Raw genomic sequence first — 25,130 nt, forward strand, 5'->3', positions numbered from 1 at the left:
CCCAAACTGGAAGCAGGTTATGTTGCCCCAACCCACGGACCACCCCGACTCCTGCTTTTTTGTCCGCGAAGTACTGCTCCAGGAGGGCACATGTAACCGGCAAACAGAGGCCTCAGGAGAGCATTAGATTATAATCAAGGAGGCGGCAGGGTACCCAAGGGGTAGCGGAGGGATTAAAACTGGAAGCAGGGCGGTCCCAAACTGGAAGCAGGTTATGTTGCCCCAACCCACGGACCACCCCGACTCCTGCTTTTTTGTCCGCGAAAGCGGACAGCTGATCTTAAAATGCGTCAGAAAATTCGGGAAGTACGACTTACACACAGCCTACGGGCATCATAGATATACTACTATTACGCGCAGGCCTCGGCGAGCCCCAACCCATGGACCAGTCCGGGTTCTACCTCTGGTGTCCCCGTTACCGATTTGGTGTCCTGGAGACGCCGCCAATAATATGAAATAGTGACACGTTGTTACTAGTAAAAAAACACGATTTAAGCCGCTAACGCTACGTTCAGCACTGCCGCGCCCAACAACTTCTGCAACGCCTGTGAGAACTTCGCCAATCAATGGTTGTTCTTGGCAATAATTAGAACTTGTGAATTTTGTGTACCGTTCATGCTTAACTTTGTAGTGCACTGTGGCTTAATGAAGCACTACGCTTGCGTGTAGCATACGTACACATCTTACCTGATAGACGGTGAACGGGGTCTTGTACATATATCCGCTGAAGAAGAAAAGACTACACCTTCACATGTGTTAAAACACATGCCAAACTTGAAAAAACAGACGTACAATGAACCTCCACAGGTTAAAATAGCAAAAGAATCACTTAAAAGGCGAAAACTATTGAAAACTTCGCAAACGCCACGCCAAGCGCAAATCCGCCATTGCTGCTGATATTGATGTTGATCGGGCTGTCCCCTTGCGATCGAGTCGGCAAGCGCGCGGAAGCGCGTTTCTTTATTCTATGGAAGCGCAATTGGCGCAATGTAGCCAAAATAAGTAAATAAAGAAAACTGTGCATCAACTCCAAATACACACACGCAAAAAAAAAGTAGTCGGGATTCTCTATAGCGACGTTTCCAACCCCTTGACTGATATTTCATACAGCTCGTTGCATTAATTAAAATACCTGCAGTGCATTGTTTTCATAACGCGCAAAAAAAAAAAATTCTGCGCTTAAGTTTACCCGCACAAACACGCGGCGCAAATTCGTAGAACGCCACCAGTGCAGCCCCACCATCCAAGAATATATATAAAAGACTAGTCAATAATAATAGCATATAATTATAACGTGAGCGTCAGTGCAATCAATGGAGAATTCGATTTTATTTGTTATAGAAAATCAAATGCAATGCAGTAAACAATGGATAGAATTAAGCATACGGCTTCCTGGAGTCTAAAAAAAAATCTGCCTTGAAACTTGACATGGTGACGAGGCAAATTGTGGGTATACGTTTGAAAATAATTGCTGTAATGTGTTCGCGTATGAGTAAGCTTCTCAAAAGGAGTTTCAAGTGTTTCCATGGTATGGCAAGCTTATATCTTGATTCATAAAGTTTTTTTTTTATTCATATTGGTCAATTATGTTTAAAAAGAGAATTGCAAATCCCAATGGTTTTGTTTTTTACCGGGGGAACACAGAGTTGAGCCACTGTTTTGAAACAAACTTTTATTTAAAGGCAGTTACAAGTAATGCCGACACCCTCACTCATGACAAAACAACTTTCACTTGCTGTGTCCAGACACTTGGTTCAAGTTGCATGTAATGCTTCATCTCCAAGCTCTGCGTGGTTCCTTAAAGGCATTGTGAAATCTACACGGTGTTTTTATTTTACACCTCCTCATCTCACAGCACAAGATCTGAAATGCGTGATTAAGAAGAATCAGGCCAGCACATATTCACAGAAATGAACTCTTCACAGTGCAGTTGACAAGTGCAAAAATTACAGCAGAAACTGTCAGTCACATGATATGAGCAAAACATAACTGTTCTTTTTGCGGGAAAGCCTCAGTCCCATGCCGACATTAACCCATATGGTGGTCATCACTGGCAATGTTTGAAAGATTTTCATAAATTAGAGACTGAATGTCTGGAGTATTTATCATAAGGGAAGTAGAAACTCACACGTCTTCTAAACAGAACTTTGCAGTGCTAAATGTATGCTGGCTATTGATAGTAATAAATAGTATGACTGTTACAACTGTTAAACAAGACAAAAGCTCACAGGAATATGAAGGCTTGAAGTGATAAACAGTGTTTGGAGGGGGAATGTAGCTGTAATGAACCTTTTGACAAAGATTTGTCTTCGTCAGTGCTGCAATTAAGTTCTGCACAGCAATCTTTATGCACGCTTAGCTCACTTTCCCACACCGTCAATGTAGGATGAAGAGGAGAATAAGATAGTGTGTAGAATGAAGTTGAAGTGTAGAAAAGAAATGGGGAGACAGTGAAAGAGAAGGTAGGAGCATTGTTGTAGATTATTCTTCCAAGGTTGCTCTTCCAAAAGAAAAAAAGAAAAATATTAAATGTGTAAGGAAGCATTGCCAATTATTATTCTGCCACCATAAGCACCATAAGGGATGCAATATAAAACTGATCTGATATGTAGAGTGGCCTAAAGCTTTCTGCATAGTCTTTACTATCATTATGACACTGTCTGCTGCAGCCAAATATGCAGAAGTTTTCATTGAGTGCTCATGACCAGAGCAACTTATCCAGACTGCACACAACACCACTGCATATACCCTCTATTTTGGTAATCTGAAAAACAAAAGTTTATTCAAATGGGCAATAAAGAACATCACATGGAACACAACATCTAGATCGAATTATGAGGCATGCCACAGTGTGGGACTCAGTATTATTTTGACCACCTTGGGTTCTGTGATGTGCACTTGAATTCAACTACACGCTTTTTTTTTTTCTTTTTTTTCATTTCACCACCACTGAAATGCAGCCACCTTTGCTGGGATTGAACCCGCAGGCTTGAGCTCAGCAGTGCAACATCATGACTACTGCGCTACTGAGTGTTTACACAAATTTATAAGTAGCAAAACACATTGGAGGCTTTTGCACACTGAAACGCTACACACCGTCCAATGCGCTTCCTATGTACAGACATACTTACCAGCGGCTCATATGACAAGCATGGAGGCGTGCTCTAACACACTACTATCCAACAGCTGCTACCTACCAGAGATAACCACTGGGTCTGTACCTATTTTCACAGAACACTTACCAGCAGCTCATACAACAAGCATGGAGGCATCTCTCGTGCTCTAACACACATACCATCCAGCTGTGACATATGGCTGCACACCACAGACAAAAACAGACGGGCTAATCATCAGAGACCACATGTCATGATTTGTTTATATGCGAGCCCTCAACCTGCTTCTATAAGGCATGACAGCACAGCACTACTGCACCACTTCTCTCTTCCTAACTGCACTGGCGGCTTGTTACCAGTAATCGTGCCTTGCTGACGTGGTTATCTCTTCAGTTTCTATGTTGCTGTCCCTAAGCTGTTATTTAAGGACTTCCTTTTGAGCTTCAGTGGGCCTTGAAAGGCTAGATGATGGCTGCGACAATCTAGGGTTTTTTGTAGAGTGAAATCTTAACAGGTGCACAACTTTTTTTGTTGGCTGGTTCATTTGAATGGTCTGGCATCTTTCTTTTTGGGTCACTTTCACTTTCCACAAGCATGAAAACTGGCTCAAACAAATTGTTTGCCTTCTCAGCCACACCCTCAGAGACTTCACCATCTGATATTGCCTGTCTGACTGAGTCCATTTTTGCTCTTAAGAGTGTTGAGCTTGACACTGCTTTGGCTGCTTCCAGCTTTGTTATACTCTGTACAATGTGCAATGCCCGACTTGCCTCACATGCTTCTTTGGGTGAGCTCTCATGGGCCTTGTTGCTGCTAGTTGGATTAGCGATGACCACACAGTGACTGTGCTTGCACACACACTGCGCATTCCTTGCACCTCAAAGGACAGCAAGCACCATCTTTCACTTTTGACACTTTATATGAGAGCCCTTTAATAGACTGAGATGGCACAGTCCATATGCTATCTTCATTTATTTTGGCACAAGCTGCCATTTCACTGCCAGACCTATGGTTCTTCTGAATTGTTCTCAGCTCCTTACCCTTTGCCCCTTTCATCATCTGGCTAGCCCTTTTCATGAAAAAATGATTTGTCAAGTCCATGAGGGCAGAAATTAGTTTGTCACCATGCTTATTCTGTTTTCTCTCCAGCATAGTATGCTTTAACGTCCTGTGCTTGCTCTCAAGGTGCATGTTAGTGTTGACAGCTGCTCTAGTCCTAAAGCGATAGGCCCACTCTTGCGGCCTAACTGCATAGTGGTCTTTGAAGTACTTCAGGAAGTCCCTCAGTTTTTCTTCCTCACTAGAAAGGAATTGCTTAAAATAATCTTCAAATGCCTTTTCCGCGAGGAACTCTAAGAGTAGCCACACACTATGGTAAACATGTGGCCTTAGCTGTCTCTCTACACACTCGAGTGTCTTCTTACGCCAATTGTTATCCACATGCCAGGCACAGAGAAGTTTCTGTTTTGCGGCACCCATGACCCTGGACCATGCTTTGTAGAATTGCGAGGCATCATCAGATATCAATGTCTTAGCAGCCACTTTTTTGGCCATGGCCGACTCCAGATATTTGAAGAATGCTGTCAAAGTTTGCTCGTTCATCTGGTTGCAGATGAAATAAGCTATGGCTACAACTGATGCTACTTTATCTAGCACCAGAAGCGTGGTCAGCTCAAACAGGTACTCTATAGTTCCATGTGTGGAGTCAAGACATACAGTCCCTGCAGGGCCCAATTTTTCTAGTAGCTCCTTCTGAGGCTCTGTCATCAGAACAAGAGCAAAGTCTGCTGAAGAAAATGTACCACAATTGGGTCCACTGCACCTTGTGCCTTGTACAGGCGGACAAGTGTTTCACCTTTTTCTTTCATCACAAGCACCCACATGTCTACACTGACAGCGTCATTAGTGTGACAACGTTCAGGAGCAGCAATGTTAAACTGCCGTTTGATGTTATGCAGGGTTGAGCACTCTGCCAAGTGCACTGGCCTCAGCTTGGATGCCACAGATGTTCTTATTCGCTTTAGAATGGTTTTAATGGGCACACCCCTTTCTAGGTTCTCTGCTACGCTGGCCTTTTCCTTGTCACTCATTCCCAAGTGCTGAATTTCTGGTTTATGACCATAATGGTTTCTTTGATACCTGACTTTTATGGTGGTGCTTTCAGGTGTCGGACTCTGAGTGTTGTCCATTGTGATGGTAATAAATGAAAGACATATCTTACCAGACCTACAGCTCCCTTGACTTTTCTCCCGACGGTCACTATGACCTTCCTTTTTCCTTGCCTCGCCTGATCTATTACAGTAACAGTGGATCCTTGTCTCTCCACTGGCCAGCTTTTTTGGGTCCCTGGGCAAAATGAACCAGCAGTTTTGGCTACCCTCTTCTTCTGCTTTCCATTCATGAAATTCTGTAATAAAAGCACAAAATACCATTAGATGGTGACAAGTACTTTGGGGAGAGAGATGCAAACAAAAATAATCACTTTGAAGGCTTTGGACACAGGCTAACGTAGCATTTATTTTACTCCCTCACCTTCGACTCAACTGTGTCATGAGGTCACCCTTGATATTGCTCAAATTTCTGTTAAAATTGAATTTCAAATATGCAATGCGCCACAACTTCAAAAAATTTATCATATTAGTTTTGTTTTAATAAGACACAAGTATGAAACTTAAGCATGATCTATGCTCACTCCTTCCTCAATATTGAATCAGACTGCACATTCACAGCAATGCTGTTACGATAAGACAAAGACGAACTGAGAGCACATGGTGCAAGCTACGCCCCAGAACAGTGTGAGTCCCTTCCCTCAGTTTCTTCTTGAAAAGCTCCTTCTTTTCAAGAAGAGCTTGAATTTTTACTGTAGATAGGGGCTTGGCGAGGGAGTGTTCCATGGTCACGCGGTTATGATCTGGCTTGGGCATGCGCCTGGTTCGAAGAGGCAGCATTATGTGTGATTTCAATAAACCAGTTGCTAGTCTGCGTTCGTCCTGTCTTCTTCTACGTTGGTGTCTTTTCCCAAGCGCAGTTTAAGTTCACAAAAAGATGTCTTACCAAGTAACCCCCTAACCCACTCTTCTTAAAGAAAAAAGGATTGCGCGTGCGTCAAATTTGGCTCTATTTTATGAAATCTACAACCAGAGTCCTTCAATTGAAGGACTGTGGTACTACTAAAGAATTTTCCCAAAGTACGCCGGGAGACCAAGCCGCTGACAGCCGCAATTGCAAGTGTATTGCGGTCGGCACTGAGGCGAAGACTGTACCACGCACGCAAGTAGCGCAAAGCAACGTGAGAACGCAGAGCAAATCCCTCCTCTCGTTTAAGAAACAAAAAAAAAAGAAGGGGGGGAGGGTGCGCGAGCGTCACATTTCGCTCTATTCTATGAAATGTACTACTAAAGAGTTTGCAAACAATACACTGGGAAACCATCCCGGCGACATCCGCAAATTCAAGTATGGTCCCGGTTCTGCGTCTCTGCCGCATTGCAACGTGCATTGAGGCGAAGACTAGGCCACGCACGCATGTGGCACAGAGCAACGTCAGAACGCAGAACAGCTTACTCCTGTCGCTTAAAAAAAAAAGAAAAAAAAGATGTGCAAACGTCAAATTTCACTCCACTTGCTGGGCAGGAAAGCAGACCATGCCAAACGTATGTCATGTAGCGCATCGCTAGGAGCGCGCACACATGACTGTACTATATATAGATGGATAAACAAACAAATTATATTTAACGAGGATACAAACTTCAACATACCCCAAGGAAATAAATTAGGCACGTGCGCAAAAGATACTCTTCGCGAAACAGATGGAGAAAGAAAAAACAAAGGCCCGCAAGGTATAAACAACTGCTTTTGGAGGCACACTGCGCAACAAGAAATTTTAAAAAGTCCGACATATAATATTGCGTTTAAACGTCATTTGCTTACGATGACTGTGAATAAACTTAATAAAACTGTTCCTCACCCTTATTGTTCCGGAACACAGGTGCACGTAGTCAGCCTCGAAGTTGTGCGCAGCGATCTGGTGCACCGAATACTTCTTCATTGTAGGCAGGGAAGTGCCACATACGTCGCATTTCATCAATTTCTTGACATCCACGGCCATTCTGTGAACGTTCCTGATGTTTTGCAGCATGTTCTTCCTCTGTATGATTAGATCGTCATCGCCGATGGCAGCTCGATCACAGACGTGCGCCATTCCGAAGCGGAGAGAAGCACGTGGTTTCTGCGTCATTGCACGCGCTAGGATTGTTGTATATTCCGGCAGTAATACAGGGAAGAAACCTCCCCAATCACGTGACACACTAGGTATTCAGTGGCCTCATAGGGACAGATGGAAACCAACTTAGGGAACCAACATCCGGGAACGCAGGGTCACGTGGATGCTGCCTTCTATTGTTCACCGGCCTCAGCCGGCCTGCGGGGAAACGCATGTCACTAGGCCAACCATGGCGGCAGCGCCACCTTGCGAGAGGAGACGGCAGAGGGTCACCTTCTCGCGCCACTCCCAGGCGGAGTTTTACAACTGAAAAGTATCTAGTAGCGATGGCTGTCCCTAAGTGGTCACGTTACCTACGCGACTCTCGCGGTGTCGGAGAACTTACGAGCAGCTAGCGGGTAGATAATCGAATAAATCTTTCGGCAAGTGTCGACAGATGTCGTTTTTATATATGTTAGAGAGGTTTAGCGTGTCCGGTATTCGCATAGAGTATAGTAACTCTATGGGTATTCGGATTAATGCAGTTGGGGCGAAGCCATAAACGGGAGCAGTCTGTATGGTGCATTTACCTGGCGGCGCAAAGCTCAAACGGACAAAAGCAGCCAATATTGCTTTAACCAAGTCTATTCTACTTCGCTGCTGGTGCCGAAAATGTATACCCGCAGCAAAGTAATACACTTGGGTACTGCAGTATTAGCTATTTTTGTCTATTTCAGCTTCGCGCCACCATGTGGCTGCACCATGTAGGACGCTCCCTTTCATGGTTCCGCGCCAGCCTGCGCTTACCCGACTAGCGGACACTCAACCTTTCTATTACCTGCTTTTAATAGTTTTATGTGCTTTACTTCATATGCTTGATTTCATGTTTTAAAAAATAACGCAGCAAAGATCAGACGTTGACGGCGCTGCGAGCACATGCGACCTCATTGCGGCTTGCGTTTGGGGCCGCTACTGCTTGCGTATGCAAACGCACCCAAGCGCTAGGGGCCCAACGCCTTGCGTCCCCTAAACAAAAATTACCTCGCCGCCTCGAACCGGTACTCTCTCACGCAGATCCGCTGGCAGCCGTAGCCACCACTGCGACAACGTTAGGCCTAGCTGCTTCGACGTTCGCTACTTGCCGTTGGGTGCCGTGTTTTTCATTGAAGGAATTCCCCGCTGTCGGCAATGGCATTTATCCCGCCCTTGTGGTCCTCGTGGCTTCGAAGCTCGGTGCGGTGCATAACGTCGGCTCCAGAAACCGACAGGCCTTCAGAGCTTTTTCGAATTTGCCTGTGGCGGTTTGAGCCCTCGAGAGCAGCAAAATTCATTTTTTCCAACTGGCCGATTTTTCGGACGTTGTCGCAGCCCCTAGGCAGTTAGAAAACTCAGACGTTGACTGTACAACTGACCGATATACTTCAAATGGGCCGTGGGGCGAACGAGCAGGAGAAGGAGGACGAGAACAGAAAAGACCTACGCATTAAGGAATTCACGGGGAAGGAAGCGTGGAAGCTTGAGCTGAAAAAAAGTGTTGGCTGACACTGAGATGCAGGTCTGCTGCAGGGTAGGGATATCACTTCGCATACCGTTACTTGGTTCCCGGCGCACATGGGGACAGTGGAGGGAGCCCCGCGTAACCTCAACGAGGTGGCGCACAGGGAGGCACGAGGATTAGTGTGCCGTGTACTCCCTGAAGGGGCTGGATCTCCCGCTCCTGAGTACAGGGACCGACTGTTAACCTACAACGAAATCACCAAGCACTATTACTTAGGGCGCAGGGCATTCCCGTTGCCACATCCTAAATTAAATAGGCCGCAGGCGGTTACATTAAGGCTTCTGCAGACACGGACGTACCCTAACCCGGTCATCATGAATAAAATTAATCCGGACTGCGGGGTTTCAGTCTATTGTAGTAAGTGTGGGGGTTTGCTCGATTTACAACACATGCTGTGGTGCTGCTTGGCGTTGGCCGGTGATGGTTCTCGAGGTGAACAGTGGTGGCAGCGAATGCTGCACAGTGAAGTGCTGGCGGACCAATTCGGGGCTGTCCAGAGGGCCCGTGTGATAGCAGAGGGGCTCGGCCTCTCTGTACTGACGTGGGAGCAGCCCGCATCAGTCCCAGACTGATCCCTCAGGACCTAAATAAAGTTCTTCATACCATACCATACTGAGATGCAGGTGTCCCTCATCCAAACCAAAATAAACTATTTAAAGCAGTGAAATGCAACACAGAGGCGTTGTGCGCTGGCTGAGAGTATGTCAGGACAGTTGAGGATGACTTACCAGCTGTTGCGAGAGAATCCAAGTTGTGACGAAGTTCAAGTCTCATCCCAATGCGCTTGCTATCAGTTGATAGAAACAGCTCATATTCGAAAATATTTGCTTCTGCATGCATCTCCTGCTTATTCGTATTTGAGAATATTCAACTGAATTTGCAATGGGTTTTACTATTTTTTTTGACATTTTATTCACTCTGCATCTTACTAACCCCACCCTTCTGTTCTCTTTTCGAATAAAATAAACACTACTTATTATCCAAACTAGATAAGGTAGTTGTTTTTATTCTTTGTCACGCTTACTAGAGTGACAGCATCGGACTACACGGCGTCTACTTGTCGTCACATAAAACGAAGTTCTGTGCAACTCGGGGAACTTTGCAAAGGCACTCAGGGAAAACCTGGAACACTCGGGGAATTTAGAAATGTCAACTTGGTAGACACCTTGAACACCCAGACTAACCTTTCGTTACACAGATGTGATAGCAAACGTATTCAAAAATTTGCAGACGGTATACTTCTGTTGGAGCATAAGAACGAAGAAGCGTGCATTACGATTTAGGCAAGGCATAATAATAGTGGTAGCATGTGCGCAAGTCGTCCCTTCATTATTATTTTTTTTTCACAAGCAAGAATTTTCACGTCTGGACAGTTATCCTTTGCAAGTGCCCATAATTGACAGGTTGGTTCTGTCCTCCCTTGAGTGCACAGATAAATTCTGTGCCTTTTTTCCTTTCCCCCATTGTGCAACCTTTAAGTTGACAGTTTGTGCTGTCCTTTTTATTCCTACTTGTGTGTCAGACCACCTGGCTTTCATTGGCATGAATTCCTACCACCTTGCTCAACTTCCAGTCGTTCTTTTCAAATCTTTCAAGTTGGTCTTTTCAAGTTCTTTGTATCATCGTCGTTTCGGTGCCAGGCACTACAGCTATGCCTCATGCTCTTTGACCTCCCAGATTAATACAGTGTTTACAAGTAGTGTCACGAAAGTTCTGTGATCACGGTTTGTGGGAACCCTCACATTCCAAGACGGCTTAGCTTACTTTGCACAGTCAACATTTTTGGCAGCCAGGCAGGAACACACCAGCAGGCTTGGAAGAGGGACACCTTTCTCGTGCAAACAGCACATCAGACACGCAAGTGCTACTACACCGCCACAACACGAGTTTCGTAAGATACCACTAACCTCACCCAGTTTCTTTTTTTTTCCAGTTCTAATTCAGCTGTGAGTGCAGAAGTCTTTGCCACATGTACCTAAGCTGGTAAGTTCTAGACCTCTTTTTACCTAGTCCATTCTCTTTGAGAAATTTCTCAATTATGCTATTTAAGCTGGCTAGTCTGCTCAAAGTGCTTTCTCTTTCAAGGTGGCACTTGTAAGAGATGTTTTGCAGTAGCTACAATGCCTTTCAAAGTCTGCACTCGTGTAATCCACTTCTTCCCTCTTGTCCTTATCTGAAGTGTACAAACCCGCCGTACGAGACCACGTGTTCGTTGCAAATGTAATGAATGTTTTCGGGGTGCGCTATGAGCATAACTTGAAATACGGACATAAAATAGCCGACCAGAGCATCTATTATGCATTATTAAGTATACGTTTGGTGTGTAATCACTCTTTAGCCAGTTTAAGCATGGAGCATTACGAACTGCACATTCTGGAGTATGAATTAAATCACTGCCACAAATGCAGGTAAACCTGGAAACGAAACAATGGAGTTGAGTAGTTTCAGAATTGTTTGCATTTGATTTCACACCAGTACCAAATGTTCTTGTATTCCATAGTTCCCTCGAGCTTGAACCAGACTGCAGCTGCAGTGAATGCATGCAGCAATGGCAGTGTGAGCTGCGCCAAGGCATATTGGAGCCGGCTTGGTGAGCATGGCTGCATTGCTTCCAAGACTACTGCGGCCAGTCAGGCGAGCTGAGGTGCACATTCTTATTAGTCGGTCGGGTTTCCCCAAGACTATTAAAGAAAATGTGCGTATAAAAATATATTTATTTCACTAATGACTTTACGCCGGCATGAGATCCGACAGACATTGACAAAAAAAAGAAAAAGAATGCACTGAAAGAAAGAGAAGAGAGATAGAGCAAGTGTACTAAGTCCCAAGCATGGTTAAAGGAAATTGATATCTGTATATACATAGGCACAGACAAGAGGAGAGAACGCAAGTTTTCCAGTTGCACCTCAACTTCAGGAAGGCAAGGAGCACTGGGCATGAATGTCTAGAAAATAGAGCTCCGATATGCAACCATATACGCGACCCTGCGCTTCTATGCAATGCACAATAGGTTTGCAAAGACCAAATGAAGCGGTCAAAAAAGTTCAAAGGAAGCAGAGACCCCACCTCAGAAAAGCAGCAGACGAGAAATTCATTTAGCTCACACAAAACTCATTCGGAACAAAAACGAGGCTGGGCAATATAACGATACTTTTGACAGTAAGAATAATCTCCTCGCAATGCTCAAGACAATGACAAGATACATAAAGCAAATGTACTATATGTATACACACACACGCACACACACATATATATATATATATGTATTTGTTCTGTGTTATCTAAAGGCACTTGTCACAAATGGCGCACCAAAAGAAAGGAAAAAAAAATAGCACAGCTTAAGCACATGGGGCTCCAAGTGCAGCATTCTGCAATAAAGGAAATACACCCAAGCTTGGAAACGGCAAACAAGGCTTGCCATTCTCACTGAAACTGAGCTGCAACTGGCAAAAGTTGCGTATTAAGAACACAGCCTTCGCAGTTAAAAGAAAAAAGAAAACCAGGAAGATTCAGTCGGCAAATTGCACTGTCCGCAAAGCATCCTCGTCGAAAATTTCAAACACTGCTGTTGCACCATCATTGAAGACAAAGGACAAGCCGCCGTCAATGACAAGACAGGCGTCAAACATCCTCGACTTCACTTCAATCCTGCAAAAAACAAAGTTCTTTGTTAGTACAGTTTCTATAAGAAATTTCTGGGACGTGTAAAGACAAGCTTCACACCACTCACCTCTTGGCAAAGCCACGAGGTTTGCTGTTGAAGTCAGTTCCTGGGAAAACAACAATAAGGTATAGAGATCGTGCGACACTAGAAAGATTTAGCTTCTTTTAGTTTATGCCTGTAAATTTCCTCATTTCATCAGACCACCTAGTTCTGTGCTGTCCTCCACTGTGCTTTCCTTCTTTTGGCACCCATTCTGTAACTAATAGACTCAGTTATCTGCCCTACATATTCCATAACCTGCCCAGCTCCATTTTATTCCCTTTAACGTCAACTGGAATAATGGCTACCCCTATTTACAGTCTAATCCACACCATTGTCTTCAGTGCTTTGTTTGCCTCCAAGTTTGTTTCATATGTTAGTGCTCATAGAATGAAATTACTGTACACTTTTCTTTCCAATGAGAACAGTAAGTTGGTTGTCATGATTTGGTAATGTCTGGCCTTGATCATATGGTATCAATGTTTCAAACTGTGGCTATGGAGGACTACAAATGAATTTTGATGTTTTTGTGCACTTCAACCTAACCCCATTGACAATTTTGCATTTTGAAAACATTCTGGTGTTCTTATGTGCCAAAACCACAATATGAATGATTCATGCGTAGTACCGTATTTACACGATTGTAAGTCGACCCCCACCCATATCGCGTGTGACAGAAAAAAAAAAAAAGAAGAGCATACTCGCAGGTGCATTCCATAATGAAAATTTATTAGAAGCTGGCATGGTCACTGGACTACTACTCCTCACTAGTGCTGCCATCATCACTGCTGCTACTATCCTGAAGCACATCGCCGCCCAGCGAAATTCCGCATTTGCATACATACACAAGTCCACGCCGAAAGCACCCAACCACACAGAGCCATCGGGGAGGCTCTTCTGACACGTCTGGTTGGCGTAAGTTCGCGGATTTCTGCCGCGAGCCACTGGTACTCATGGCGGAGCAGGTCCTTAAAAGGCGAAGATCCAGGCTTGCCTCATGACCATGTCGCATGTCACTGGCAGGGACCGATCACACATTTCGGCGACATACGCCGCAAGCTTGGCCTTTAGCTCCGGAAAGCGTCCCGACTTCGGCCCGCGGAAACCTCTTCGCTTACCGTCTCAGGTAAAAATATTGTTTCGCTGCCATCGCCACTCCCACACCACACATTAAGAAACATCAAACTTGCAGCTCACTGCGCAGTTATTTGTTTCTTTAACGTAAAGGATGGCAGCCCAACTCAACACCACTGTGAACGAGCGCCGAATGTTTAGTGGATTCGGAGCACTCATGATGACTGAAGAAGAAAGGAAATAGCATGTGGCCAGCAGTCAAATCGAATGCATGAAACTAAAGAGCTACAGGAAAAGAGAAACATGCGATGTGTTGCAACAGAACTGCTTGTTGGCCTAGGTGGTGCATGGTTTGCCAGTGTTGTCTATATGTGTCTTCCTTTTGTGTGTGTTCAATTGCGGCAAAAAACATGTCTTTTAGAAACATGCGAGCCGCAAGCGGTGTATGCTCTTCCATGAACTATCGATACTCCCCGAAAGCGCTGCCAGTCACGGGGTGCCGCCGCAAATGGAACAGCGGCACTTCCATCAACTATTGACACCCCCACACGAGCACTGTGTGCACTGTAAAATTCTCAAAAATGTTGAAAAACCCTTTCGAAAAGTGAACAAATGCGCGGGATAGCAGGAAGCTACGGGTGGGGCCACAGAGCAAACATAAAATTGGAACGTTATAGCTCCCCTGATATCCTGTTGGTCTTGCTCTTTTTCTTTTTCTTTTTTTTTTGGCGATGCCAGGTTTTGGTTTCGATTGTAAGTCGGCCCCCGTACTTCAGATGTTCAAATGTTAAAAAAGAGGCCGACTTACAATTGTGTAAATACGGTATGCGACTCCGGATTAACTTTGACAATGTGGGGTTCTTTAACCCTTTCGCTGTCACGGACGTACCGGTACGTCATCGCGCTTCCCCCCCAAAACTGTCACTGACGTACCGGTACGTTCTCTATCGTGCGTTCAAAATTTCGCGCCAGAGCGCAAAGCTGGCGCTCCTGGATTGGCCACGCACTCTGTTGACTCTTTCTACAAGTTCGTATATTCGCCCCGACCTGTGTTACTCCATGTATTGAAGAGTAGGGCGCGACGGCCACTCCCCACTTTCTCTTTGCTGAGTGGTGCGGTGGCTCCGTGTTCGCTGTATCATGCGTCGCGCGCATGTGGTTATAGGTTCAAGGGTTGTTCTGCCGTCTCCGCCGGTTTGAAGGTTTTTATTTTTCTTCTGTTGGTGTGCCTGCTACGGCGTGTCAAGTTCAGGCGCACGTGCCGTTGCCTCTCCGAAAAGAGCGACTCGTTGCTGCTTTCGCTCTCTCGCCGCACCCTCGCTTTCGACTTGCAGCAGTAAACGTAAAGCCCTTCGAACTTTGTTTAGCCTTTTTCCATCTCTCTCTGTCACCTTGATCATGCAACGTCCCATTTATCTCCGTTGTGCGGGCGACTGAAAGCGCATCCTCCCTGCGCGCGGTTACTTTCGGATGGCTCAGCGCGCGGGACCTTCGTCTGCTCATTGGAGCGGTGGCTCAATTCCGATTCAGAATACGAGCCGAGCTCGGATTCGGACTCAGACAGAGTCGCATGCGAGGAAGAGGGTTCCGCATCGTCAGATTCGGGTGTTCAAGGGATTTTATAGTCAGGCTGATGATGATGATGATGATGTTTACTAACAACAGCTGCAGAACACTGAAATGCGTATATTACATTGACTATGTTATTTGTATACCAATCATAATCAAAAATAAATTGCTATGTTCATTCCCTGTTATGCTCGTTCCCTGAAACCAAGCCGACACTGAGGGTGCGTCACGGTCAGAAAGGTCCGACAGCGAAAGGGTTAAAGGGACCCTGCAACACTCTTTGAGCATGGCAAATAAGTCATGTTAGACGCGAGACAATGCTTCTGTGAATACCGAAGACAAATATTGCTCAATTCCATGCAGCGGGGAAGGCCTCTGTAATGATTGGCCATGCTTTCCTGTGGCTCTATCAAAATTTTGCCACCTAAACTGCGTATGATGATGCCGGGGTGCTGTCATTCTTATTTCCTATTCTGTCCCCACTGAAATGTGGCTGGGGCGACAGAGAATCATATCTGTGACCCCATGTCCAGCACTAGAATGCCACACATAGTGAACCAGTACAGTGCATGTCACATGACACATCTGTTCGGGGCTGAAGTATTATTATTAGTTACCGCAGTCATTAACCATGCAAAATAATGTCCCCAATAAAATCCATGCGCTGAATGTTGTTTCAAAAACAAAGGTTACGGTGCTAAGCAGACGAGGACGAAGTGAGACACAAACAATATATACAGGCACCCGTACATGTCGTTTGTGTCTCACTTCGTCCTCGTCTGCCTAGCGCCATAACCCTTGTTTAAGTTTTGAACCAACTAGCTTTTTGTGTCACTTTGTTCTTGTCCGCTTAACGCCGTAACCTGTTTTTAAGTCATGAACCAACTAGTTCAGCAACAAGTTTTGTTAAATTGAATGTTGTGTTTCACAATGGGACAGGTATACCCAACTCCAGAGCATGATATTGTGCACTCGAGTAGCATTTGGCAGCCATAGCACATAAAGTAAAAATAAGGGTAATTAGTAATAAAGTGGCAGTGAGCATTGTTTGCAGCAACAATGGACCAAAAAGGCCAATTTTTTCCTTAAAAAAAAATGTGAGTACTAGCTGTGTCGTCTCAGTGGCAGACATTATCATCTCTAACACAACACCAACCTTCCTTCAACCCAACAAATTTTTCTTTTTCATCTGGCATTACTGAACATTATGAAGTGCTACATGTCACAATGCGCATGTAACAGGTAAATTACAGCCACGACAGTTCCACATACTAAATACAATAACGGTCGGACACACTCTGCTCACCAAAAACAACAGGATCCCGTATGGTGTAGGCCATGCGGCACTTGGAGGGGTCGAAGATAAGCGAGTTGTTGAAATTTGTCGTGACACGCTCGATGAGCTTGGGGTCCCGTGTTGGCAGGTCCACACCAGTCTCTGCGGTTACTGCACAGTAGAAAGTGCTGTGTCACTAACACGAAAAACAAGCGGTGGCAGCTTAAAAAAAAAAAAGTGTTGCCTCGTTCAACTACTATAGGTAACATCCAAAACATGGTGAATATGATGTGTTTCCAGCTCCAGCAATCACTTCTGGCACTTGCAGTTCACAAAAGCATGGCCTTCGAGATTGCCAACGAAGAAAATTACTGCAAACAAAATGACAACTTGCACGGAAAGAAAAGACGAAGGCAAGCACTGGTAGTGCTTGTCTTTTTGTCTGTGCTAATTTTGCTTGTCGGCAATGCAAGGCCAACTAGCCAAACATTTAATTCTTCTTTGAGATTGACTTCTGTTACTTCGAGGGAGCTCTCGCTGAAGGGTGGTTCTGAACACCACCTATTGTTCACTCGTCATACACATTGTCTCATTCTGATTAGTGTCCAATAGAGAAGAAAAGAGGTAAGCTCTAACTGATTAGTACATGAGGCTTTTCCCGAAGAAACACGGAGTAGCTGATGTATTTGTAAACTCTGGGTGGATGCTGACCACCTTGGTTTCTTTAGCATCCACCCACAGCTTGGTACACAAGCGTTATTGCTATTTTTTTTTCTTTTAAGGTTGCAACGGCTGGGGCCTTTGGGCGGGACAGAATTAACACAAGTCAAATTAAAGAAAGTCTACTGTATCTCGAAAGTTTCCACACAGCAGACCCATGTCAGCTTAGCTAAGCCTCTGCTACAATTTTGCTACTATGTGTGATCAATTACGAAGTGATCAATTAAGAAGCTAGTTAGCACTTTTCAGGCAATAAGCAAACTTGCAGTTGAAAATTTTTATGCTGCTTATGTCCACCTAGCCATGTAGTCTATCCCCATAAGAAAACCACCTGGGAGATAGCAGTGATATCGGTACAACCTCCCATGGCGAGTACAACTCAGGATTGGGGGTTAAAGTGTTAATTTGACCTTGGTGGAGCCAATGGGATTGATTAGAATAATCAGCGGGTAGAAAAGAGGCAGAAAAAATGACCATATGCACCGCTGCATTTCAATGCATGCCCTAATCTAATGCGCATCTAAATCTAATGTGCACCCAATTTTAATAAGAAAAATGCAGCATACTTCAAAATTCTGGCAATCAGAAAAACGATAAAGCTTACAAACATTGCCTTACAGACTGGAAATTTATTTACATTTACTAAGGTTTACCATCCCTCTCAGACAGTGCTTTATCACGATGGGCTACATGTCCTTGGTGCGGTCCACTGTTCTAGCATTCTTTTAGCGACTCTGGCCATTTCAATCAGGATGGTAACTCACATCTGAGTTATCCCCTTAGCCAGTTCATCATGCAATGCAAGACTAACGGGCAAAAAACATGTGACACAGCCTTGATGCCATCAACAGAATAACTTCTCTTTTGAGCGAATACAGAACATCGTTCATACATTGTGCAAAAAAGCACACGAAAAACGTGCTATCTGGAAAAACTTATCAGCAGAAGTCACTAAAAGGATTTCACAGTTTCAGCCAAAAGGCAAAGCATTGATAGATAGCAATGATAGTATTTGACTATTATTAAACCAATTGTCAACGGTGGCGTAGAAGTAGAGCATCCGCCTCACGTGCAAGAGGACCGTGGTTCGAATCCCGGTGCGGTGCAATTTTCCACAGAACTAAAAAAAAAAAAAAGAAAAAATCCGCATGTTGATAAAATTGCATAAACAGGCCTAGAGTGCGGCCTGATCCCGGTGACCAGAACCAGTAACGCACTCCCTCACCAGAGCAGGATTGGCCACACTGGTGCAGTACTTGGCCACAACCTCCTATACGAATACAACAATCAAACCCCGGCCCTCAGTCCCCAGCAGCTGCGAAGCAACTGACCACGGCAGCGGTCAGACCTGCGACGCAGCAGAGGGTGATAAGAATCCCTGGTTCCGGACAGGCCACCATTGGAATCTGAACCTGGCAACGTTTACCGCTAGAACGTTATGTAGTAAGGCGAGTCTAGCAGTGCTATTGGAGGAATTAGAGGGCAGTAAATGCAATATAATAGGGCTCAGTGATGTTAGGAGGACGAAAAAAGCATATACAGTGCTAGAAAGCGGGCACGTCCTGTGCTACCGGGGCTTAGCGGAGAGACGAGAACTAGGAGTTGGATTCCTGATTAATAAGGAATTAGCTGGAAACATACAGGAATTCTATAGCATTAACGAGAGGGTGGCAGGTCTCGTGAAACTGAAGAGGTACAAATTGAAGGTTGTACAGGTCTATGCCCCTACAACCAGTCATGATGACCAGGAAATCGAAAGCTTCTATGAAGACCTGGAATCGGCGATGGGTAATGTCAAAACAAAATACACTATACTGATGGGTGACTTCAATGCCAGGGTAGGCAAGAAGGCTGGAGACAAGCCAGTGGGGGAATATGGCATAGGCTCTAGGAATAGCAGGGGAGAGATATTAGTAGAGCTCGTGGAACAGAATAATATGCGGATAATGAATACCTTCTTCTGCAAGCGGGATAGCCGAAAGTGGACGTGGAGGAGCCCGAATGGCGAGACTAGAAATGAAATAGACCTTATACTCTGCGTTAACCCTGGCATTATACAAGATGTGGACGTGCTCGGCAAGGTGCGCTGCAGTGACCATACGATGGTAAGAGCTCAAATTAGCCTAGACTTGAGAAGGGAACGGAAGAAACTGGTACATAAAAAGCTGATGAATGAGTTAGCAGTAAGAGGGAAAGTACGGGAATTCCTGATCGAGCTACAGAACAGGTATTCAGCTTTAACTCAGGAGGAGGACCTTAGTGTTGAAGATATGATCGACAATCTTATGGGCATCATTAAGGAGTGTGCAATAGAAGTCGGCGGTAACTCCGTTAGACAGGATGCCAGTAAGCTATCGCAGGAGACGACGGATCTCATCTAGAAACGCCAATGTATGAAAGTCTTTAACTCAATAGCTAGAATAGAACTGGCAGAACTTTCGAAGCTAATCAACAAGCGTAATATAGCTGACATAAGGAAGTATAATATGGATAGAATAAAGGATGCTCTCATGAACGGAGGAAGCCTAATAGTAGTGAAGAAACTAGGAATAGGCAAGAATTAGATGTATGCGTTAAGAGACAAAGCTGGCAATATTACTACTAATATGGATGCGATAGTTCTAGTGGCTGAGGAGTTCTATAGAGGTTTATACAGTACCAGTGGCACCGAGGACGATAATGGATGACAGGATAGTCTAGACGAATTTGAAATCCCACAAGTAACGCCAGAAGAAGTAAAGAAAGCCTTGGGAGCTATGCAAAGGGGGAAGGCAGCTGGGGAGGATCAGGTAACAACAGATTTGTTGAAGGATGGTGGGCAGATTGTTCTAGAAAAACTGGCCACTCTGAATACGCAATGCCTCATGACTTTGAGCGTACCGGAATCCTGGAAGAACGCTAACATAATCCTAATTCATAAGAAAGAGGATGCCAAAGACTTGAAAAATTATAGACCAATCAGCTTACTGTCCGTTTACTACAAAGTATTTACTAAGGTAATCGCAAATAGAATCAGGAACACCTTAGACTTCTGTCAACCAAAGGACCAGGCAGGATTCCGTACAGGCTACTCAACAATAGACCATATTCACACTATCAATCAGGTGATAGAGAAATGTGCGGAATATAACCAACCCTCATACATAGCTTTCATTGATTACGAGAAAGCGTTTGATTCAGTCGAAACCTCAGCAGTCATGGAGGAATTAGGGAATCACGGTGTAGACGAGCTGTATGTAAAAATACTGAAAGATATCTATAGTGGCTCCACAGCCACCGTAGTCCTCCACAAAGAAAGCAACAAAATCCCAATAAAGAAAGGCGTCAGGCAGGGAGATACGATCTCTCCAATGCTATTCACAGCGTGTTTACAGGAGGTATTCAGAGACCTGGATTGGGAAGAATTGGGGATAAGAGTTAATGGAGAATACCTTAGTAACTTGCGATTCGCTGACCATATTGCCTCGCTTAGTAACTCAGGGGACCTACTGCAATGCATACTTACTGACCTGGAGAGGCAAAGCAGAAGGGTGGGTCTAAAAATTTATCTGCAGAAAACTAAAGTAATGTTTAACAGTCTCGGAAGAGAACAGCAGTCTACAATAGGTAGCGAGGCACTGGAAGTGGTAAAGGAATACACCTACTTAGTGACCGCGGATCCGGATCATGAGACTGAAATAATCAGAAAAATAAGAATGTGCTGGGGTGCGTTTGACAGGCATTCTCAAATCATGAACAGCAGGTTGCCATTATCCCTCAAGAGAAAAGTATATAATAGCTGTGTCTTACCAGTACTCACCTACGGGGCAGAAACCTGGAGGCTTACGAAAAGAGTTCTACTCAAATTGAGGATGACGCAACGAGCTATGGAAAGAAGAATGATGGGTGTAACGTTAAGGGATAAAAAAAGAGCAGATTGGGTGCGAGAATAAACGCGAGTTAATGACATCTTAGTTGAAATCAAGAAAAAGAAATGGGCATGGGCCGGACATGTAATGAGGAGGGAAGATAACCGATGGTCATTAAGGGTTATGGACTGGATTCCAAGGGAAGGGAAGTGTAGCAGGGGGCGGCAGAAAGTTAGGTGGGCGGATGAGATTATGAAGTTTGCAGGGACAACATGGCCACAATTAGTACATAACTGGGGTAGTTGGAGAAGTGTGGGAGAGGCCTTTGCCCTGCAGTGGGTGCAACCAGGCTGATGATGATGATGAAACGAAGAAGGCTCGTAGTGTTATAGCCAGTGTGAATTGCAGTAAACATCCACTTACTTGCTAAAGCGTGGTGTAACATGTCTAAAGACACATGAGCAGAGTACACTTGATGGTGTCATGTGCCGAGAGCGAAAAGCGTGCGCGCTTGTCTCAAAGCGATCTTTTACATTGCCGAGTCTTCAAAATTTAGAACATTCCTTGACATCCAACAATGGATATGCACTGGGTAAGCATTAGACATCCGACATGCTTACCCCACCTGCAAGTCGCCTGCAATAAATTGCACATCACCTCCAACATTTATTGCGTGAAGAGAGTGTACGCGTCATGGCTTATCGACTGGCCTCACACCCACAGAAGATCACGTGACCACTAAGACGTTGCGCATGCCAAGCCAAGGTGTTGGATGAGTGAGTATGTTCAGCTTTTCCTTGAGGGGGCAAGTACTTTTGCTTCCTCGAAGCCATCGCCGCAGCAGTCAAAGAGACCAGCACAAGTGTTGCAGGTGCAATGAATGAGTGATATGTCCTTGTGCCTGCACCATTCACGGCTGTGCAAGCAATGCACAAGGGTGGCACATAGCTTGTTCAACCAATGCGGTGACTGTAGGTACCTTCAATTTTTGCAAGCAATGCACCCTCAGACTGACCCCACTCAAATAGGCTCAGAGAATGGCGGCATGTTTAGGTTATTCACTATTAAAAGAATGCAGTATGCTTCCAATGGTACTACGACACACACGCTGTCAAATCAGGGTGTCTATCAAGTTGACATTTCCAAATTCCCTGAGTATTCCAGGTTTTCCCTGAGTGCTTTCAGAAATTAAATTATGGGATTTGCATGCCAAAAGTGGAAAACCAAGGTACTCCGGAAATTTGGACCACCTGGGGTTCTTTAACGTGCACCTAAATCTAAGCACACAGGAATTTTCACATTTTGCCCCCATGGAAATGCAGCAGTAATAATGTGGCCCCCATCGAAATGCAGCAATAATGTGGCCATTACGTGGTGTCTAGCAGCCGGAAAACATATACAAATATAGTTTGGCAATTTATTGAACGTTTGATGTCGAAAGATCATCATGATGCCGAAACAAACCTTTACAGCACTCCACTGCCCCCTGCCGCAATTCCCGCCAGCCGGCGCAAACTTTTAAAAAAGTCTGAAAGCTTCTTTTGAACCTTGTTTGATCCGTGAACCAAGAGCTTTCGCTCGACTTGGGCAATGTCCAAAAGGAGGTCCTCTGCGGCCTCGCGTGAGGAGATGAAGTTCCGGATGCCGTCTATGTGCTGTAGCACCTCGGCGAACGTGGTAGGCATAGGCACAGCATATATGGCATCATCGCTGTCCTCATCCTATGTCGCAGCAATGTCAGAACTAGGCAAAGCCTCGATGGAGTCATCCAGCGACACCTCGCCGCAGATCGCAACGTTGTCGACGGCCTCCAAGTACTCAGCGAAGGTTGTAGTGAGATTTAAACCCTCGAAATCATCGTTGGCGAAGCCTGCATCGGCCTCGAGCGGCATCGAGGTTGTTGCGTCCCAGCAGAGGAGGCAGTCTCTTGCTTAAAACCACAGTGTTTGAATCAGTTAGCGATTGTGCTTCGTGACAATGCGTTACACGAACTGGCAATTAAATGCATGGCGTCGAGCACAGTGGTATTTTTTCCCGACTCGCTGCACTCCATAGCCGCCAGCCGACGCTGCGTGAACGGCTTCTAGTACCCTTGCTTGACACACCGAATGGTGCCGGTATCCAGCGGCTACAGCTGACTCGTGCAGTTGGGCGGAAAAAAAAAAAACATTTATGATCCTCAGGCTGGACGTATCAGGTGGGTGGCATGGTGCATTGTCCCGGAAAGCAATATTTTCCTTGCCTTAGCACCCATTTTGTTATCCAGCTGCTGCGAGAAATTGCTGAAGAGCGAAAACGTCATCCATGCCTTTTTGTTGAAGTTGTAGCCGCAACGGCGGTGCCTTGAAGTTCTTAAAGCACCATGGCTTTGCAAACTTTCCAACAACGAGCACGGGCAGCCTATCGAAAGCGCCCTCGTTAGCAAAGAATAGTGCCGTCACACGCTCTTTACTACGCTTGCCACCATGACAGCTGTCACCCTTAAACGAAAGGGTTTGCTCGGGCTACATATGGCAAAAGATAGCGCTCTCATCGGCATTGAAAACATCGCAGGGCTTGTATGCAGCAATCATCTCCGGCAGCGACTCCATCTACACGTTCACGGTCGAAACATCCACGGAGGTGCTTTCTCCGCAGGAGCGGCTATACACAATCCTGTTTCGTTTTTTAAAGCAATCCCCGTTCGACCCCTTTTCTTTTAAAATGGCGCCGTCAACATTGATCGCAGAGCTTCGTGCTTGATGCAGCCACTTGACGAGAACTTTTTCTAACTTCTCATGCTGTCCTTTTGCCGCTTACCGCTTGAGCCTGAACTTGTTGCCATTATGCAATATCACCCCTTTGTTTGTAAGGATCGTCTTAAGCGAAGATTCGGGTATCTTAAGGTCCGAGGCAAAGCTGGCTTTCGCGGTTCCATGCCTCTTTTCCACTTCCTCAGTAATATTCAGCTTACTGCCGAGCGACAGAACTGTCCGCTTTCGGGACATCGTGCGTCATGTTTCTCCACACAACTCAAAACCTCAGCTGAACGCTGGTAGCTAGGATTACGACGAAGAACACATGCAATAAACCTAGGCCTCTCCACGCTAGCTTGTTGGCGATCTGCTGCTGGGAAAGTGGAAGGAGAGAAGCGCTTCCCCAACGGGACGAGAGGCAATGCCACCGAGAAGAGAGGGAGAAAGTGATTGTGGAGAAGAAAAGGCGCTATTTCAGCACAGTGAGCGTCGCGGGCGGCTGCTGGTGAGGGAGAGAGAAACGAACGATGAGACGAGGCAGGGCAGAAATCTGCACTGGAGTGAACCGGTCGAGCGGTGTCAAGCGCTCCGCATGCGCAGAGACAGAGCGAGGAAAGAGACCCGTGGCACTTTTATTTCGTCCACTGTTCTGTCCTGTGCTTCGTGAGAGTCGTCGTATAACGCGGGTCAGGCGTAAAATTGCGTTGAATAACCGGGTTTTTAATGCATTGCTTCTATGGGGACTTCGCTGTTACGGCGTTAATCTGTCGCAAAACCCGGGTCGTCGCAAAACCGGGGGACGTATAACCAAGGTTCCACTCTATTGCTTCTCTTTCCAGTAAGCAATGCTAACGACTCTAGAAACAAAGAACATCTGTAATAAATTAGAACATTTATTAGGGATGGAAAGTTCGTCACTTGCATGCAAAGGTCATGAATATATGCCGGGTGTCCTATCATGCACCAATACAGTAAAAGCTCGTTAATTCGAACCGCAAGGGGAAGCCGCTTCAGTTTGAATTAACGAAAGTTCGAACTAACGAAAGTGAAGGAGAGCAACAGTACACTGCGATTTGGAAGCAGTAGGGCATGTCAGAAATTTGGCGTGTCAGAAAGTGATGGCGTGTGCCCGCGGTACACGCCATCTTGAAGTCGAAGCTCTGGGCCCGACTGTGCCACACTACCGATGTCCACCGAAACGAACGTTAGCCGAGGATTAAAACCATCACGATGAATCGCGACGGCTGATACCTCCTAAGCTGAAAACAGACGTGCACAACCGATAAAGACTGCCGAGACAAAGACGCTGAACATGTGAAGGTGGCGAAGGCCCTGA

General features: G+C 45.4%; 1 protein-coding gene and 1 long non-coding RNA gene across 5 annotated transcripts in view; one reads left to right on the forward strand and one right to left on the reverse strand.

Annotated features, from left to right (window-relative positions):
• Positions 1-11,508, forward strand: part of LOC135918858 (uncharacterized) — a 117,935-nt gene extending 106,427 nt beyond the window's left edge. The window contains exons 2-3 of the long non-coding RNA XR_010569803.2: positions 10,803-10,852; positions 11,370-11,508. This is a non-coding gene — a long non-coding RNA (uncharacterized lncRNA). The remainder of the gene's footprint in view (positions 1-10,802; positions 10,853-11,369) is intronic.
• A 57-nt stretch (positions 11,509-11,565) lies between these two features.
• Positions 11,566-25,130, reverse strand: part of Nadk2 (NAD kinase 2, mitochondrial) — a 94,707-nt gene continuing 81,142 nt past the window's right edge. For all 4 annotated transcript variants that reach the window (XM_065452535.2, XM_065452531.2, XM_065452532.2 and 1 more), the window contains exons 7-9: positions 16,522-16,662; positions 12,600-12,639; positions 11,566-12,517 (exon numbers count right to left, since the gene is read on the reverse strand). In XM_065452535.2, coding sequence (XP_065308607.2) covers positions 12,379-12,517; positions 12,600-12,639; positions 16,522-16,662 — 320 coding nt within the window. In that variant the 3' untranslated portion in view covers positions 11,566-12,378. The remainder of the gene's footprint in view (positions 12,518-12,599; positions 12,640-16,521; positions 16,663-25,130) is intronic.

The sequence above is a fragment of the Dermacentor albipictus genome, chromosome 9 (assembly GCF_038994185.2).
Source record: "Dermacentor albipictus isolate Rhodes 1998 colony chromosome 9, USDA_Dalb.pri_finalv2, whole genome shotgun sequence".
Taxonomy (NCBI): domain Eukaryota; kingdom Metazoa; phylum Arthropoda; class Arachnida; order Ixodida; family Ixodidae; genus Dermacentor; species Dermacentor albipictus.